This window comes from Haliaeetus albicilla, chromosome 11 (assembly GCF_947461875.1).
Source record: "Haliaeetus albicilla chromosome 11, bHalAlb1.1, whole genome shotgun sequence".
In the NCBI taxonomy this organism is placed as follows: Eukaryota; Metazoa; Chordata; class Aves; order Accipitriformes; family Accipitridae; genus Haliaeetus; species Haliaeetus albicilla.
Window position 1 is genome coordinate 28,528,186 of NC_091493.1, and position 17,315 is coordinate 28,545,500.

Consider the following 17,315-nt stretch of genomic DNA (forward strand, 5'->3'; position numbering starts at 1 on the left):
AATGCCAGCCACAATAATTTTGAACTCCAGGAGAGTTCCAGGAGAAGGGAACAGGCTATTCTTTCACTGGGAGAAGGGAAGAGGCTATGCATCCACTTAGGCTATGCTTTCGAGTTACCAGTTTTCTGTCACAGTTGGTTGAAGCATGAGGCAGCAAATTTCATCTCTCAAGGGCAAGGTTTTCAGTCCTTTCTGTCATGATTTTGGATAGGAACAGTGATAATACTTAGCCAGTGTATTTCTATTTATTTGCAGCTTGAGTTTCATGAAGACTATAGTGGAGGTCGGTTTGGATATCTGAGGGTAATATAGCAGAAGATAAAGGATTTACCTCAGTGTTACAAAAAGTTATGATCTGGGTTTGGATCTGCAGTTGGGCAGAGGTTTACGTCCATTTTGACTTCCTCATCTCTGTGACAGCACTGATATTTCCTAATCCCAGTGCTAATTTGGGTCCACACAGACTGTTTCAGCAGCAGTTCCAGAAGTGACCTTTGGATACAGCTAAGGTTACCTTTACTTGACTAGTTTGCCAGTAACGAAATGGTTAGTCAAATATGTGCCTGTCTCTCCTGTAAATCCCATTAATCATTAATTACCAGATGGTGTCATTGCATAGTGCTGGGGAAACATCGCTTGATTTTTTACAGCCAAGTTTAGTGTTAAGAAAACATAGTCTTGTAAATGTCAAATTGACTATTAAGTAATCCTGCATTAGAATTTTTCAGAATTAAAACCATACCGTACATGGAGCTGTGGATGAAAAGAATAATTCCAGTTTGGCAACCATGGATAACACCACCTATAGTGTCATCGAGGCATATACCCAGTGGCTATTCACATAGACCGCACATGAAGAACTGAACAGGGACCTATTACTGGAGAATCCTGTGGGCTAATGACTCATTTGCCTGTGATAAGGGACTTGCTTTCCATGCCCTGTGGGCGAGAACACCTGGGAAAGGTTTTTCTCCCAGAGGGTAATGCTAACATAAATCTGGAATGTGTTACTCAAGCCACCTGCACCATTAACTGTACTAGGCTGAGGACAAAATTTTCAAACTCTAGCCTCAAGCTCTGTAATAAGGGTTCAGGAGAGATGAGACCTTAAAAGGTCTAGGCATATATTGAAGGATTTCTTTGCAAGGTCACATTAGTTAATTAAAGATCACAACACCATGGTGATAATAAGACCAATTTTATTTTCCTTTTCACTTAAAAGATGAGCAAGTGGGGAAAATGTGAGGTTAGGGATTTTATTTTCATTTTGTTTGCCTACAATTAATGCAGTTGGCACTATAGATATTCAATGTTTCCAAACATTACATCATAGCTGACTAGCTTGTGATTATACAGTAACTCAGTGGCAGAGATAGAAATGCAAAATGGATATAGAGTTGGATACTTTTTATTGGCAGAAATAGTGTTTATTTTTGTTGAAAAATTTTCAAGTCAATAAAGATATTCTAGAATTCATGTCAACATTATCAAAATGTTTCTCTCAAAAAATTAAACAAAGGAACGTCCTGAAATGTTTGACATTTTTTGGATGTTTTTTTAAAGTGATTTTAAAATTTGAATAAAATCTCATTTTGCAATATATAAGCTTTTAAAATTAAAGTAGGGAAAGACTGCATTCTGAAACAAAGTGTCTGCATAAAGCCAACATAGAGGGGTCCTGACTCCTATTCCCATCTTGATTTTTGTGATGCAGAGCAGATGTTGGTCTCTAATATCCAAGTTAGAAGTTCAGTATACTTATAATGTACTTCTTCATAACTGTGATCTGTAGCTTACAAGAGTGACCAACAAAGTTTGAGAAACCTTTGTAAGTTTTATATTTTGCTTTTGTCCATGAGCATATTTTTTCCCAAACTTAATCCTATACTGTTATTCAAGTATAGATTGCTAAGTGTTCTTCCAGAGATGTTGTGATAGATTTCATGGATATCTAAGAGTATAAAATCCTAAATGACCCTAAGAACAGGAAAATCCTTCACTTTCTGTCTCTGGGAAAACCTGCAGGACTGTTTTATAGAGGCTGCATAGACCCCACCTGTTCTGTAAGCACTAACCTGCCTACAGTTAGTGTAATGCTCAGACTACCATTCCCATTTCTGAGCACAGTCCATGTTTTTTTAAACTAATTTATGAGCGATTGACACAAATAGTTGGATCTGGGAAAGCATCTTTGTAGAAGGTGGAAAAAAACCCTAGTACACTACTGGAGGAGTATTACAGAACATTGTTTAGTTTACTTGGGACCAAAAGCCAAGATATTTGGGTTTCTGGTATATATTTACACCTTATGCTGACTAATGACTTCATCTTACAGAGGAAATTTGATACAACTAGTCTCTTGTACTATGAATATAAGCTCTAAGTAGTAGCTGATGCTCTGGAAGAACTACTAAAGGATGTTTGTTGCCTGACTTTCTGTTGTGTGATGCTCCTCTCCTTACTGCCTGCTTTCCTAGGAAAATAAGTGTTTGACTTTGTAAAAAAGTCCTGTGGATGCCACGCTATCAGGCTCCCTGGGCTCCAAGCTCTTTTAGCAAGAAAAAAAGAAAAACCTACTGGCTACAAGGATTGTGTGTGATCATAAAGGGAAATAATTTAAAATACTTTAAATTCTCCTTTAAAATCCATGAACTACATAATAAATGAACCACAAGAAAAGAGCCACATGATAGCAAACTCACAATACATGTACTCCCTCAAATTCTGGCTGCTATCACAGCTAGAATGAGTTCTTTCAATGGGTGGTGTATACCCTCTCGAAGGTCAATTCTGGAGTAAGTTGCCTTTGAGGAACCTTTCCTTCTAACCTCCTTTTGCTTGAGAAACACAACATATCTTGCAGAAGGAAGGGTTATCCCTTGTCCACTAATGTAACTGTGGATCTCCTTACATAAATACTGTCTGGCTTTTAGAATTTGAGATTTGTTGTGATTTTAGTACAATTTGTGATGTTAGCCATATTTATGACTTTAATGTACTGTGGCTGGCAGTGATTATTTTTTTTAAGACTTGAAAAGTAAGAGCTAAAATATTTCTGTTCATTGGTTTTAAATTTAATGCTTACCACTAAATGTCACATATTGTACTGCAGTTAGGGCTTTCAGCCATCAAAAAGCCTTTTGCTTTGGTCTCTCGTCTGTCAGGTTTCTTTATGTCTCAGGGGCAGTCTCTTCTCTTATTTCACCCATTGCTAATCTTGGATCACTATGTAATCCCCTCCACCCTCTTGTGACTAAGTGTCTTCAGACTGGAGCAGACCAGATAAACCAGTAGTGAGAAGGATCTAAGGAGGAATTTGTTGAATATTTCTCTCAATTAAGATTGATCCCTGGACTGGATCCCAATGCCATGTCTGTCTGGACAGTGCATGGTGGAAGGATCTGTTTCCTTCTCATGCAACAGGGTACCAGATAAGATATCCAAACTTCATCGCTCTGTTTCACAGGCCAGTGTTGGAAGCTTAATTGCTGTACTGCAGACTCATGCCTGGGCTGACTTCATTCTGTCTCTCCCTGATGCATGTGAACTCAAACACAAATTAATTTCAGCCTGTCAGTAACAGTCCCAGAGTAATTGTTTGTGATACTTTGTAGGAAGCAGTGATGAAAGCCAGCCCTTTAATTAATATATTGAATAATGCATCTCTCTGAGGCATATGGGGATCTCCCATACTGTCATAGCTTGGCAGAGCTAATCAAAAGCTAGGCTGCTGGGCTGACAGTAGTATCGTATTTTGCGCTCTCTGGCTAGCAAGGAATATTCTCCCACTTTTTTTTGTGTGTGGCATTTGGCTTAGGTTTTGGCCTTTGCTCTATACCACACTAATCTCTGTGTTTCTGGGCAAATGGGTGAATTTTCAATTTTCAGTGTGGGAAAGAACCCCTCTTGCTTTCAGGTGACTGGAAGACAAACGTTTGGGAGTCATTTTAAAAATCACCATTGTTCTGAGAAGTTTAGGAATGTCCTTTTCACATACTCTGATTATGGACAGAATTTTCCAACCATTTCATTCAGTGGCAAAACACCTGCTGGCATCAGGGAGCTAGCATCTTTCTTGGACCCAGCCTCCCCTCTGCCCCAGACCTCATCCCAGATGGCGCACCTGGATTTCAAGAGACACACCTTTGTGGGGGTTCTTGCAGCTCTTGTTTCTTTACAGCAGCTGGGGCTGGAAGCATTCTTGCATTGGAGAAAGTTGCAATCTAGTGGATAATTTATCCTCAGTAAGTACATCAATGCTATCAAGGACCATTTTTTGCTTGAAACTAGGTTTTCAGTCATACCTCAAAGCTCTTCAGGTAGATTTTCTCAAGAAGAATCAGGAAAGACCCAGATAAATTCCAGTCCATTTCTCTGAACTGACTTCAGCCTCTGAACCTTTGGAAGTTTGCCTGCCATTAAGTTGAACAAAAACAGTTGTTTTATTTAACAGAAGGAGCTGAACCCATGCTGTGCAGAAAGAACAGTCTTATCATGGCAAAACAGACAAGATGTTTCTGCATTCATTTAAACGTGAGCCATTTGTGTTGCTCAATAACATCCATTAAAGATAAGGAGGTCCCTCTTTATGCCTTCTGCCTGTTGGAAATTAACAAACTCTCTTAAAACGACAATTCATCAGCAGTTATATGAGGCAGAATTCATTCTCGGCAAGAGAAGAAATTGAAACTCCCATCCTTTCATTCCCTTGCATTCCCCTGAGCCTCCTCTGTAGAACGAGATGAGTTTAATTCTGCTATTGTTAAGCATAGCGAGCATGAAGATACATCAGAACGTAAGAGTGGGAAGGAGTATCTTATTAGCTGCACTACAGGTTCTTTTAAATAATGTTGATTCAGTAACTTGTCTCTTGCTGATCATATACAGAACAAGGACGGGAAGCCAGTAAGTGAGGCTGTTTCACATGCATATTTGCAGTGAGCTAATTGGAATAGGAGATAGCAGTGGTTATCATAGCTCTGTAATTATCTCACAGATAATTGTCGTCCATTGGGCAGAAGGCAATAAAAATGGGATGTAGACACATTTCCATGTTTAGTGAAATATCAGAAGTTCTGCCGCTGAGTTTAAGAGAGAGAAACATACTGACCTGTGACTGCCAGCAAGGACTGAGGAAATAACAAATAATACCTGTAGACTTCAGAGCTGATTTCAGCAGATCTGGGTTTTCTCCCATAGGAGAAAATCCTGCTTTTTATTGGAAAAAATAAAGAAAAACAAACAAAAAATGCTGCCAGGTTTTTGGCCAAAGGGTACAGAAAGATTCTTAGGTTTTGCTCACAATATTTTTGGTTTTTAGGTTTTGATTGAAAAATCTTTGAGAGAAGGAGACATGTTCCATTATAATATTGATTTTAGGGGTAATCTGTAATAGTGACTCCCTAAAGCCATTTCTGGATCTGCTGTAGTTTCTCCAGAATTCTTTTTTTTCTTTCTACAAATCATTAGATTTGAACAGTGTGTATTACTTTTCATTTGGCCTTGTACTTTTCTTTTCTTTTATTGCTCATCTATAACAACAGATTAAGAACCCAACAAAGAGAAGCTCTTGCTTTACCTACAGCTTCACCATACATCTTTACTTCTTGACATGTGGGTAGCACAAACTCCCATTCCAGCATCCTGCCCTGAGCATTCTTACTTGGAAAGGGTAATGCTTTGGAGACGGGAATGCTTTGGGACATCACAAAGAACCGGGAGTGCATCTAGTGCTCAGGCCCCTGGGCAGCCTTGTCTCCTTTTTGTCTGTGCATCTGTCTAACTTGAAGCAAAGGAACCCGCAAAAGCTCTGTGTTTTCTCTGGTCTCTCCTGCTACAGTGTGGCTTCCACTGATGGGGAGACCTGCAAGTGGCTGTGGCCATTTTATTCATCTCCTCTCTGTTCTGTCTGTGAGGATGCTTCTGTTCTGAATGCAAACCTGTCTTGTCACGAGACACGTGGTGATCTGCAGACCTCCTGTCACCATTGCTTTTACTCATCATAGCCACACAGACTTCTTGTTTCCACAGAGAGGGCCTGTCTTTGCATATCTGTCTGCTGCCAGAATCCTTTTTGTTTCCTGCTTCTTTGTCTTTTCCTCCTATGGATGCTGGGACAAATGAGCATCTCACCCTCAGTGGCCAATTGAGTATGATTTTTTGGGGGGCAAGGAGACTTGCTGATGCATTTATGCTTGCTGGTCTGGAACAGAGTAGTTTATTCTCCTCTGTCTTCCTCCCCCTTCTTCTTCTTTCTTCTCTCTCTCTTCCTTTCCTGGCTGATGGTTAAAAGTCAAAGAATGAAATAAGCCATTTGTTCTCTTCAGGTTAGCATCTGAAATGCAGAGAAACAATTGTCACAAAAGGTTTGTGACAGAAATCTAGTTTTCCACATTGCCTTTCTCCAAAATGCATAAACTGAACCACAAATTTATTTCCAGAATGTTAGATCTTATCTCAGGGTAATTCTTCACAATATTCTGCAACAGGGAATGTGGAGATTCATCCTTCCTTAAATTAATACAATGTACAATTCACATAGGCATATGGGGCTCATCAGCATATCCTATACATTTTGCTTGTGCCAAGTTTCATACTGGCATCCCCTCTTTCAACGATTTAAGTTTTATTTTTATTCATCTATTGCTGCATTCATTTATTAAATGATGCTCTTACTCTGAAGCTTTTCAGAGGCACTGTATTCTGCCTAGGACTCTCTTAATAGCTGAATCACTGAGCCTTAGCGTTTCAGGCATGTCATTTTTGCAGTCAGAAAATGTTCATACAAATGAGGGCAATTAAACACACAGTGAGCTGAGAATCCTTATTTTGGTGTAAAACATTGCTTGAAAGGATCATGTTTAAGATACTTTTGCTAGGAGACAAACTCAGAGGAATATTATGAGTCTTCTAAACATTCCTTTCCAGGGAGGGAAACAGTAACTCAGTGAAGTCCTTGGCTGCAGGACTGACGGGCTGAGCTGATGGCTTCTTTGAGCATGTACTTTGCTTTTCTAAAGTGGTCAGAAACAGGGCTGATTCATGTTTCCTGAAAAACCAAAGCAGTAATCTACAGCAACTCCCCATCTACATGACTTTCAAAGGAGGGTAGCCAAGCACTGACCAAACATTAATTAACTGGGCTTTATAATATAGTAGGCACTAAACTAATTTTAAACCAAATGCAGGGAAAGAGATCAAAGTCACTCAATATGTCAGTGATCAGTCTTGGAAGAGAAACAAAAACTTTGTGCTTGAGTTTCAGAGATCTGCGCAAAGCATAGCTGGCTAGAAAATGGCATTTCCCTGATTTATTTATTTTTTCCAAAAAGCTGAAAAAAACACTAACCACACCACCCGCATCCCTCCACCCCCCACCCCCCCCGCAATCTGTTCTACTCCCAAATTTTCCATTGGCAAACAAAGGTTTTTGATTAAGTAGAATGAACTATTTCTCTGGAGTGGATTCCCTCCCCCCAGTAATTTGGCTTAGATTTTGGTCACCAAAATGACATTTGTATACAATAATTTCTGCATTTCGGGTTTCCACTTCTCCTATTTTTCTGTTTTTTCCTCTCCTATTCCAAAAAAAGAGTGATGGTGGGGGAAGAAAAGGATGGAGAAGAGACAAAGCTAAAAATGTGTGATTTTTTAGTGTCTCCAAAAATATACTTTTATTCTTGTTTCCTCAAAGGACTTGAAATTTAGAATATTAAAAATAAGGGTGTCCTGCAAAAAATGTCCCTTCTTTCAGAAGGCAAAACAGAATGAAACCCTTCTGTTGGATTATGTTTCAAACTTGTCTACCATGAAGTTTGCAAACCTCTAATCCCAGGTAAATCCCCTCTCTCCTCTCTAGAAATGCGTTCCTCAAAGTATCACTGTCTGTGCTGGATGCATGTAGGACAGAGAGCTGATGGTATATTGCGCACTGAAGCTTTGAGATGTCTTCAAGACAATAGCATCTTAACTTGATGAGCTGATGCTTGATTACTTCCACCATATCCTGATGATGGTGCTGCTAGGACTTGGCAAAAAAAGACTTCTTATTCAATTAGGATAAGCCCTCAGTGCTGCTTTTACATAGCCCAGATTGGCTGTACCCTGATGAGTCAGGAGCAGCAGGCTGCATGGGAGTAGCTTATTTAGTTCATAAGTAAGCAGCAGGACTGTGGCTGCACCTGGAAGCACACCTGCTATGAGTGCTGGCTTGACGTAGCTGACAGATCTGCTCCCTGCATGAGTCTCAGTCCCCATGAGAAGTTATTTCAGGCACCACTGGGAAATTAAGATGCCACCTCCAGCACATGCCCTGCCTGTGCTGCTGGCCCTTTTGAACCTTGACAGGGCTGTGAGTAAGGATCTTCACTCTTCTACCTACACACTTTTTGGAGTTCATTTCACAAAAATTTGGTTATGTTTATTGGGGTTTATAGTATAGGTTGGGGAAGGAATGCCAGAGGACTTTGAAGGACTAAGACCTATTAACTGGATGAGAACTAGACACAGAATTATTTGTATTCTTAGTTTTTGGTATTAGCATACAGGGAAAAGAAAAATAATGAATCGCCAGCAGCTTTGTTCTTTTGATAAATACACTCTAAAGGTATTCTCAGGTTCAGGGGCTTTTCTTTCCCATTGCTGTTAATTTCTGTGATATAAAGAGTCACCTTCTTTACTGTGAAGAGAAAAAAATGTTTTTGTGTGCAGCAGAGCCTGCTGTCTTGTGTGGATTCTCTAGTGTTTGGTGACCTGATTGAGCCTACATGTCAGCTTTTCCCTCAAGGAGAGGATTGATTTGGACCTCTTTCCCCTTCCTGGCCTGCTGTATCTGTGAAACAACTGTGTGTAGCAACTCTATAGTTCTGAGACCTGTAATCCACTGAGTTTACAGGTAATTTACAGGTTTAGACATTCAGCAGGTAGTGGGGATGAGATGCAGGTAGGCAGATACATGTATGCACATATGGAAACACATGCAGATGCTGTGAACAGCTTAAGTTTTGTTTCCTTTGAGATACCAGGCAGAACACCTCCTTAAAATTCATTGGGACCTTTTTAAAAAGGATTGGCTTTGCTGAAAAGAAATTAGCTGAGAATAAACACTTGGCAATTTTTTTGCCTTATCTTGCAAGCTAAGTCTCACAACAATTACTTCTGCTGATGTCCAGGATTGTAGCATCACAGAAATTAGCACTGGAAAAGATGTAGAAAGCTCCAGGGACCTGGCTAAGACACTTTCTTACAGTATTTTCCTGCCCAGCTTTTCTTCCAAGCTGCATTTGAAATATGCTGTGCAAGGAGGTTTTGTCCATAACTCTTCACAGACCTCATCATATCCTACCCCATCCAGCAGCATCTCCCCCTGTTCAGCCACAGAAAATGATACTGTATTTACGTGTTTAATAAATACATTCTTTCCCCCAACAGTTGAACCTTTGTATCTGTTTTTAACTAGGGTAGTTTATGACGTGTTGTCGGCCTGAGCTATATGCAGCTTGTGTGCACGTTGGCTATTACGTGTGCAGAGTTAATGCCTGATGGAGCTAGTTTTAGCCTTGATTGCAGTAAATAACAGATGAATACACAGAATCCTCTTGACCATCTGAAGGTTACTGCAGTTACTGATACCTAGACAAACATGATGCCATATTAGATGGAGAAGGTAGCCTGTTGGCCGTTGGCCCATGTTGGAAAGGTGTGTATAATTTAGCAATGGTGCTACGTGAAAAGATCCAGATCATTTGAGCAGGAATTGTACGGATCAGTTTCTGCTCCCATCTGCCCATATAGATGTGGCCCTTTTGTTGCTTGGGTGAGTTAGTCCCATGCACTACTTGCCTGGTACCACACAGAAGTGTTTACTTCTGGGACAGGATACAATTAAAATTGCAGCAGATTAATTGGCAACATCCACTAATTTGACTGCAGTTGCCTGCAGCAAAAGGATGTGTTTTCCCCTCCTTTACATATTATTGCACAATAAATTTGCCTTGTTCCTTCCCATTTCTAGCCCTTATCTACTGCACAACATCCTGCTAAGTAGTCTATGTCTGTTTCCTCCATTTCAAAAACAGTGACAATTGCCTTCAGTCTAACATCGCAACCTGCAAAAATGGGTTTCCAAGTTGGCATTTTTGGAAAGTCTCAATCCGTTGTAAAAGTTTTGATTTTGTTTTCAAAGCCAGAGCTGGTGGATGCCATCTTGACTGGTCAGAAACCAGGCACACCCCTGGCAAAAAAGCTCAGTCCAGGCTGATCTCCGTGGCCTGATTTTTTACATTGTTGTAAATCCTTAACACAAATGTTGCTCGCATCCAGTGATACCCACTCCCACCTCCCAAGCTAATGGGTCCGGAAGATGGAGAAATAGCGTATCTCTTATTCTCTGTTGATGGTTTAGGGAGCAAGGATCAACAGCAGTCAGTCTGAATTGCTCAGCATTTTTGATCTAAGATGCTAGAGTAGCTGAATCTCAATGCTGCCTTTTGTCATTAAATGCCTAATGTCTGGAAAATGGGTAGAAAAAAATGCAAAAACTGCTTATTCCATGGAAGGGCAGTAGAGTTGGTAGAAAGAGTGAGCTGAGGTGCAGTAGGCAGGTAACCCAGAGAGTCTGTGTATTTCCTTTTTCCTTTCTTTGCATATGCTAGCTTTTTTCATTTTGAACTATATAGTGTCTTACATGGAAACATTTCAGGAATAGCTACTTACAATGCAGAATACTGTGTTTTCCTTGCCCTTCTTGCTTGCCTTCCCTCCCGGTCAGAGATGAAATATTAGCAGAGCGGCCTAGTAAATATGCACCCATGTACAAATCTCTTCCCTTGATAGAGATAAGAATCATGCCAGGATTCTATTCATCCTTCAGCTTTCAAGAACGCACAATCCTCTTCTGAAAAGAAGGGAGGAAAGATCTTGTGAAAACCGAGAGCTACCATGAGAACAAAAAAGAAAAGCAGAAGATAGAGAAAAAGTAACTATTGCTTCCTTCCTAATAGGATTCAGAGGTAGTTTGAATTCTTAATTGACCAATGATCCTGCGCCAGCTGCAATACTGGCTGCAGGCTCCGTGTTTCGAAAACTGCCTTTGCAGCAGTCAGGGAACGTGTCAGTAGGAAAAAATTGACCTTTCCTGTCACTTCTGTCTGCATCCTATCAGTATTTTCTTGTCCAAGTGGTGATAAATGAATAGGGATGGTGGAGGATGTTGATTTAGCATGGTTTCTCACAGTGAGAGTGCCCTTTTTTCCTCCTCATGGCCATCCAAGGCAGCAGCACACACAGGTGCATTTTGTGGACCTTGGCTTAGTTTTTGCTGTCTGGAGTTTGTCCACAAACAAAACACAGAGCTGAGCTGTGCATGGAGCCTGAGGTGTGACCATGTGGCAGAAAAACTGTTTTCAAGCTGTCCTTAGGCTTCTGAGTGTTGTTAAATTCTCTCGTCTTTGTAAGCCTCTGAAATAGAGCTGTTTGTCAGCCAGAGAGTCATGAAACCCCTTCCCAGCCACCCCACTCTGTGGGCTCCACTTGGTTGTGGAGGACACAAAGGGGAAATGGTAAGTCAGGGGATGCTGACATCTCTCCTCATCATACTTCAGTTGCTCAAATAATTTTGAGCAGTGCATCCTCCGAATGTTCTTCAGAGAGATGACGTATGACAAAATACAAGGTTGTGAAGGTGTCTTTTCTTGTTTTGTTGCCACTCTTGTATTGCTGGACCTGAGAGGTTGTTGCAGTGAATTCTCAAGACCAGAGGAATTACTGCATGAGATAAAGGAATAGCTTTACAGTCTGCGTGTGCATTTTTGCAGCTGTGCTCCAGGACCTGCATTCACATCTTGCTCTTTCCACTGCCTGACTTTTCTGCATTCTTCATCTAAAGCTTCTCCAGACAAATGATGAGAGACCTTTTACTGAAAATACCTATATTCAGGACTCAGAGCACTGCAAAGCAAAGCTGTGTTCTTTGCCAGTGGGAACAGACGTGAGGCGAGGCATGAAGAAACAGCATTGATTGGGGATTTGTTTTGCAATCAGAGTCTTTGATATAAGAGAGCGACTTGGTTTGGGAGAAGGAAGGATGACCGATGTATTACGTTACAGGCTTGTTATCTGCCTGCAGATAACAGGAGCTTGTCTTGCTTTTGAGTTGCAGGAGATTGCTTTGTAAGCTTTTCTACTTGAAGTACGGTATTCAGTGAGCAGAGAAGTACTAGGGGGGTGCAGTATGCTTGTCCTTTTTTCATCATCATTGTTGTTCTGAAAAGAACCATCAGGCTTGTCAAAACTAATTAAAGAAAGAAGTGGATGGCACTGGGAAGGAACTTCAAGCTAGAATGACATGTTTCAGGAGACTCCTGTCGTCCCCTGGTGCTCACTTAATAGGCATTATTGAGTAGATCCACAGAGCTTGTGTATGCAAATGCACAATAGTAGCAGCTATTTTGGATTTTGTTTGGAAATACTTAGGTTCTTCTTGTTGCAGTCCCTTTTAAAGTGAATAGTGTTGTGGTAGACTGATGTTTCTTATTATCTGGGCCAGGAGTAGGTTTGCCCCATTGCTGCAGGGGTAGGCACAGCACCTCCTCTGTGCAGAGGGGAGGGACCCAGGAGGTGTGTGGTGGGGAGCAGGAGAGGCCGCCTGGCACGGAGGTGCCAGGACACAGCAAATGGCTCTGGGTAGGAGGCTGGCGTCTGGCTTCCAGAGGGAGGCCTGGAGAGTGCACGCTCCAGGGGGAAGGCTGGATTTAAGCAGGCAGCCCATTGGGAAGGGCTGCGGGACAGGTCCTTAATGTGTTCCCAACCGGTACCTAAAAGTGCTGAAACTACCGCTCCCTTGGATAAAGTTGTGATGGATAGATATGTTAGTAAGCACATACTTCTGTCTCTGTTGGCATGTCATAGGCAAGGGTGACGATTGCTGAACAGCTGAAATTACAGCACTTAGGGCTATTTATGGGAAAAAGGCAAAAAACTTCTGCTACGGACTAGAAAGATGTATGTCCTTTCTATATATATTGGGAAATAATGTTGCTGCAGACCATAATATTTTCCTGTGGCATTTTAAGGAATTTCTATTTGTCCTACTGTCACTTTTAACTGTGTCCAGATATTCAGAAGATTTGACCCCGATAATTACATGGTCACAGGGACTCAGGCCTGTTCTGCCATCCTTACCGATAACAGACAATGCTTTCTTCCTTGTGGGATCGCCCTGCAACTGATGGTAGCGATTATGGAGCAGACTATTTCTCACTGGGAGTAGAATGATGAAAGCTCTGCCTGTGTGGCTTTGTTTTGTTGTGTTGGTTTTTTTGGCCACAATTCACAGTGTGTTGTGAATGGACTCGCTATTGATGCGGTGCTCTAGTTAACAAGCAGTGCCAGTTTCAGTTACCTACACAGTAGGTCATAATGTAGTTGTTTTGGCATTTGCAGCACTGGCTGATCTTAGCTGAACTCCAGCACATTCGTATGTTTGTCATTGCTTCAACTGCTATGTTTTTTGTGAGATTCACAAAAATGTATCAGAGCATCTGTATTTTGTTTGTTCTTTTTTTCTTCTTTTTTTTTTTTCCCAAAATGTTTTAGCTGTTGATGCCCCAAGGATGAAAGCAGCAAAAGATTGTGATAAAAGTGTTTCAGAACATTAGGGAATTTGAACGTTAGCTGGCTCACAGGGAATCTATTATTTACAATCTACTGTATCAAATTCAGCTCCCACCAAATTAGAAACTGATTTTTGTCGTTGTCCCTTTTTAATCTAACCCTTTGGTTAACTCAGGAGAAGCAGCTCCATAAATCACGTGGACATCTATGGATTTTTTTTTCCCCTGCCAGCCATTGCTAGGACTAAATGTTCATCTTCCAGTGATTCTTACCAGCCAGGACACTAATAATAACATTTCTGTTCTGGGTTTGACTTTCCCTCTGCCAGGAGGAAAACTATCTTTGTAATGTGCCTTGCAAAACATTTTTAGGGAGTAAAATAACAATGCACAGGAATATTTGACTTGAGGTGCTTGGGTTTCAACTCATGAGGTTAAAGGAACTCATTGTGCCTTGTTTTATGATTATCAAGGACCATGGCATGGGATCATGGGATGCATAAGGAATACTTTCTCGCGTTTTTTTTTAATCAGAACTTCATCATGCATATGTGCATCGTTGGTTTTTTTTTTTTGAAGATGGGGAAACTGAGGTAAACAAGAGCAAGATTGCCCCACAAACCAGGGGCAGATCAAGAAACTCAGTCTCTCATATCACTATTCAGCCAAGTGAACCCCCTTTTTTAATTTGCTATCTATAAGCATGAGGCTGCTGTGCCCTCGTCTTTCCTTCAGCATTAAAACAGAAGTTTTACTGGATCTTGGAACCAGCTCACTTTGCCACCACAGAATGTTCATAGTAGTCTTAATCTTGTAGATGAGGGACAGGCAGGTTCACTCACCAGCGCCTGGGAAGATGTCTGTCTTAAAGGTTAGTATATGGCCCCTGAGAGTGGGCAGTGTAGAAACACAAAGGGGACAAATTGGTAGGAGGCAGGGACTTACATGCCAGGTGTCACAGGGGAGACTTGAACTGCTTTTGCTTTCTCTTACCCTCTCTGATTGCATCCTTTTATCTAACTGGCTGCCTTTTTTCTCTCTCTCTGTCCCCCCAGGTCGGTGGCTGGTTTGGATAAAGAGCCTGACCTCGTGCACATGGAAGCCCGGACAGCTGATGGACGTGAGTGCCTGCAGCCAATGCTGAAAAAGTGGGCTTTGAGTCAAGAATGGAGTGGGAATGGAAATTCACTTTACTCATTTTGTCTCCCCATTTCCATTTTAATTGATAGGAAAGATGTGGGTCATGGGGTTTGATGTGAGGCATACTCTTCTCCTTAGCCCCTGGGGGGGAAATTCAGAGGCTGCTGAGCTTGTCTGTGGAGAGGGCTGAGCAGAAGCACAATCTATTGGGCTAAGGAGCCGTCCATTCTGTTCTCTATTTAGCTGTTTCAGTATCATGTATTTTACATGAATCATAAAGAGCTGGGCTACCAGCACTGTGCAGTACAGACTCTGTGCATTTCCAGAGGTGTTCAGAACAGCTGGGTTGTACCTGGGAATTTGAGAAATCGCCTACAGTCAGACTTCTCCTCTGGCCAGAACGTCCCTATGCCCCAGGTACCCTTTGTCCCCTGTTGAAAAGATTTTTCAGTTTTGCTTGTGATGTATGAATAGATGCTTCGTACCAAACGATTAGAGGCCTTGAAAAGGGGCTTGGATCTGAAGTAAGAAATAGAAAAAAAATTCTTAAGCCCTCACTGAAATGAATCTAGCCACATTTGTAGTAGAATGAATTCCTATGTAATTAACCTCCAGCAAAGATGACAGTAAGTATTAGAAGTAAGCTGACCTTTTCACCACTCTCTCCAACGTGTTTTAGGTATTTCTCACAGGAACTACAGCATGGTAATGCATCTGCTTGTGGGGTGGAGCCAGCTTTACTCCAGCTCAATGCCACACAGCAATGGGACATGTGTCCCTTTTACACTAGAGGGACAATGTAGAAAAGCAACATAGGGCTGAGGTTGTAGAGGATTTCTGGGAGAAAAAGGCCTCATTTTTGTTGATTGCAAACTTTTCTCTGTTTTAGTCAAGTTCTGCATAGGCCAGATGCTGTGTGAACAAGCGCCTGTCTATCATGGTGGCTTCTCTGAGGCTGTGGATCTTCTAAAATCACTTATTGGCCTCCCACTGCTATTTAGTGATGGCAGCTGAATAAATAACCAGGCAATAAAAGCTCAGGGGTGACAGCTGTTTGTTGAATATGTAGAAAAAGCAAAACAGGCTGGCAGGTGGGTGGGCAAGGTAGGGAGGCTTCTTCAGTGCCTTTGGTGCGGTGTGTGCTGTTGCAGGAATGTTAGAAGTGGCCAAAAGCAAGCAAAAAAGGCAAGTAAGTAAGCAAACAAACTGCTGATGGAGTCTGTTTTCAAACTAAGTTTAAACTCGCTCACCCAGCTATTTGAATACTGGATGTGTCAAAGATATAGATGCTTTATTTGAAAGATGTATCCCCAGTTTGCAGACAGCTCTCTTCCTTCAGGTCCTGTTTGCTCGGGGGTTTGCTCTTCTTGTTTTAATGTATAAATTCAGCATTTTGAAATTGGCGGTTGATGGTATTGAGGGTTTCACTGAAAGTCAGACTTAACCGGTAGTGTCAGCAAAACAGGCCCATTGGAAGCCATGGTCCCAGCAGACAGCAGGCACAGGTGAGACCTGGAGGGCTGTGCTGGCTCCACTGGCATGTCCTGCTGGGGGACAGCATCAAAATGACTCCTCTCCCAGCCAAGCACAGCACAAAAGAACCATGTTACTCCAATTAGAGTTTTTAAGGCTTGAAACGATATTAGTTTGTGTTACAAAACATTGACTGCCTCAAAGCTATAGCCTTACCTGGTGTGAAATGGTACAGCTCTCTGTAGTTAGGAATGGGAGGTTGAACTTTTCTCCTAGTTGGCTCTGTAACCAAAATGGGCCTTCATGCTCTCAGTGAAATGGCTGAGGCACTTACACCTACTGGAAAATGGGTCTCTGCAGTTATTTCCTCTTGATGAGAAAGTTTCTGATTAAAGTTTTCCTCAGTAGTGGGGAGAATGAAGGGGAGGCTTTTTTAATGCCTCTTAGGTCAGTCTGGTGGCTCAGTCACTTACTTGATGCATTAACAGACGTAGATTTTAGTATTGCCATTGCTCAGTTCAATTCAGAGACAAGAATCCATGCCTTCAATGTCCCTGGCCACTTGAAAAGTACATGATTCTTCCAGAGGGGGCATTTGTCCTTCTTCTCCATGCTTTTTAGTTGAAAAAAAAAAAAATTAAAAAAAGGCAGGGAGGGAAGTGGTATTTAGGATTGGACTCCTGAACTTGATGATTCTTTTTTTCTTTTTTTTTCTTTTAGCACTAATGGGACTCAAGAACCTATTTAATACCAATTCAGACACTGGAGCCTAAAACATGCTCTGTGGTTGGGAACAGGCGGTGGAGCATGCTAGAGTCTCATTCATCCATAAATGAGTCAGGGCTATCAATAAGCTCATGGAGCTGGAGGGTGGAATTCCTGGTCACTGCTCTGGTGTCTGTCCTCCAAAACGTCTTGCCTCATGGTTTCGTTTGTCCGGTCAGTAGGAATGGTAGGGTCTCTGAAAAAACATCTGCCCCAGTCTCTAGTCTCCTTAAATATTTGCAAGATGCTGCTAATTCCACTGCCTAGCTGATCTCAAGCTGTTCCTGTCTTTTGTAGCAGATGAAGTTTTTCACATTTTTTCGACAT

General features: G+C 41.5%; 1 protein-coding gene across 1 annotated transcript in view; it reads left to right on the forward strand.

The window, feature by feature from the left end:
* The window catches only part of SORCS3 (sortilin related VPS10 domain containing receptor 3), a 315,097-nt gene that overhangs the window by 206,551 nt on the left and 91,231 nt on the right, over positions 1-17,315 (forward strand). The window contains exon 6 of the mRNA XM_069796927.1: positions 14,666-14,730. Within this exon, the coding sequence (XP_069653028.1) occupies positions 14,666-14,730 (65 nt within the window). The remainder of the gene's footprint in view (positions 1-14,665; positions 14,731-17,315) is intronic.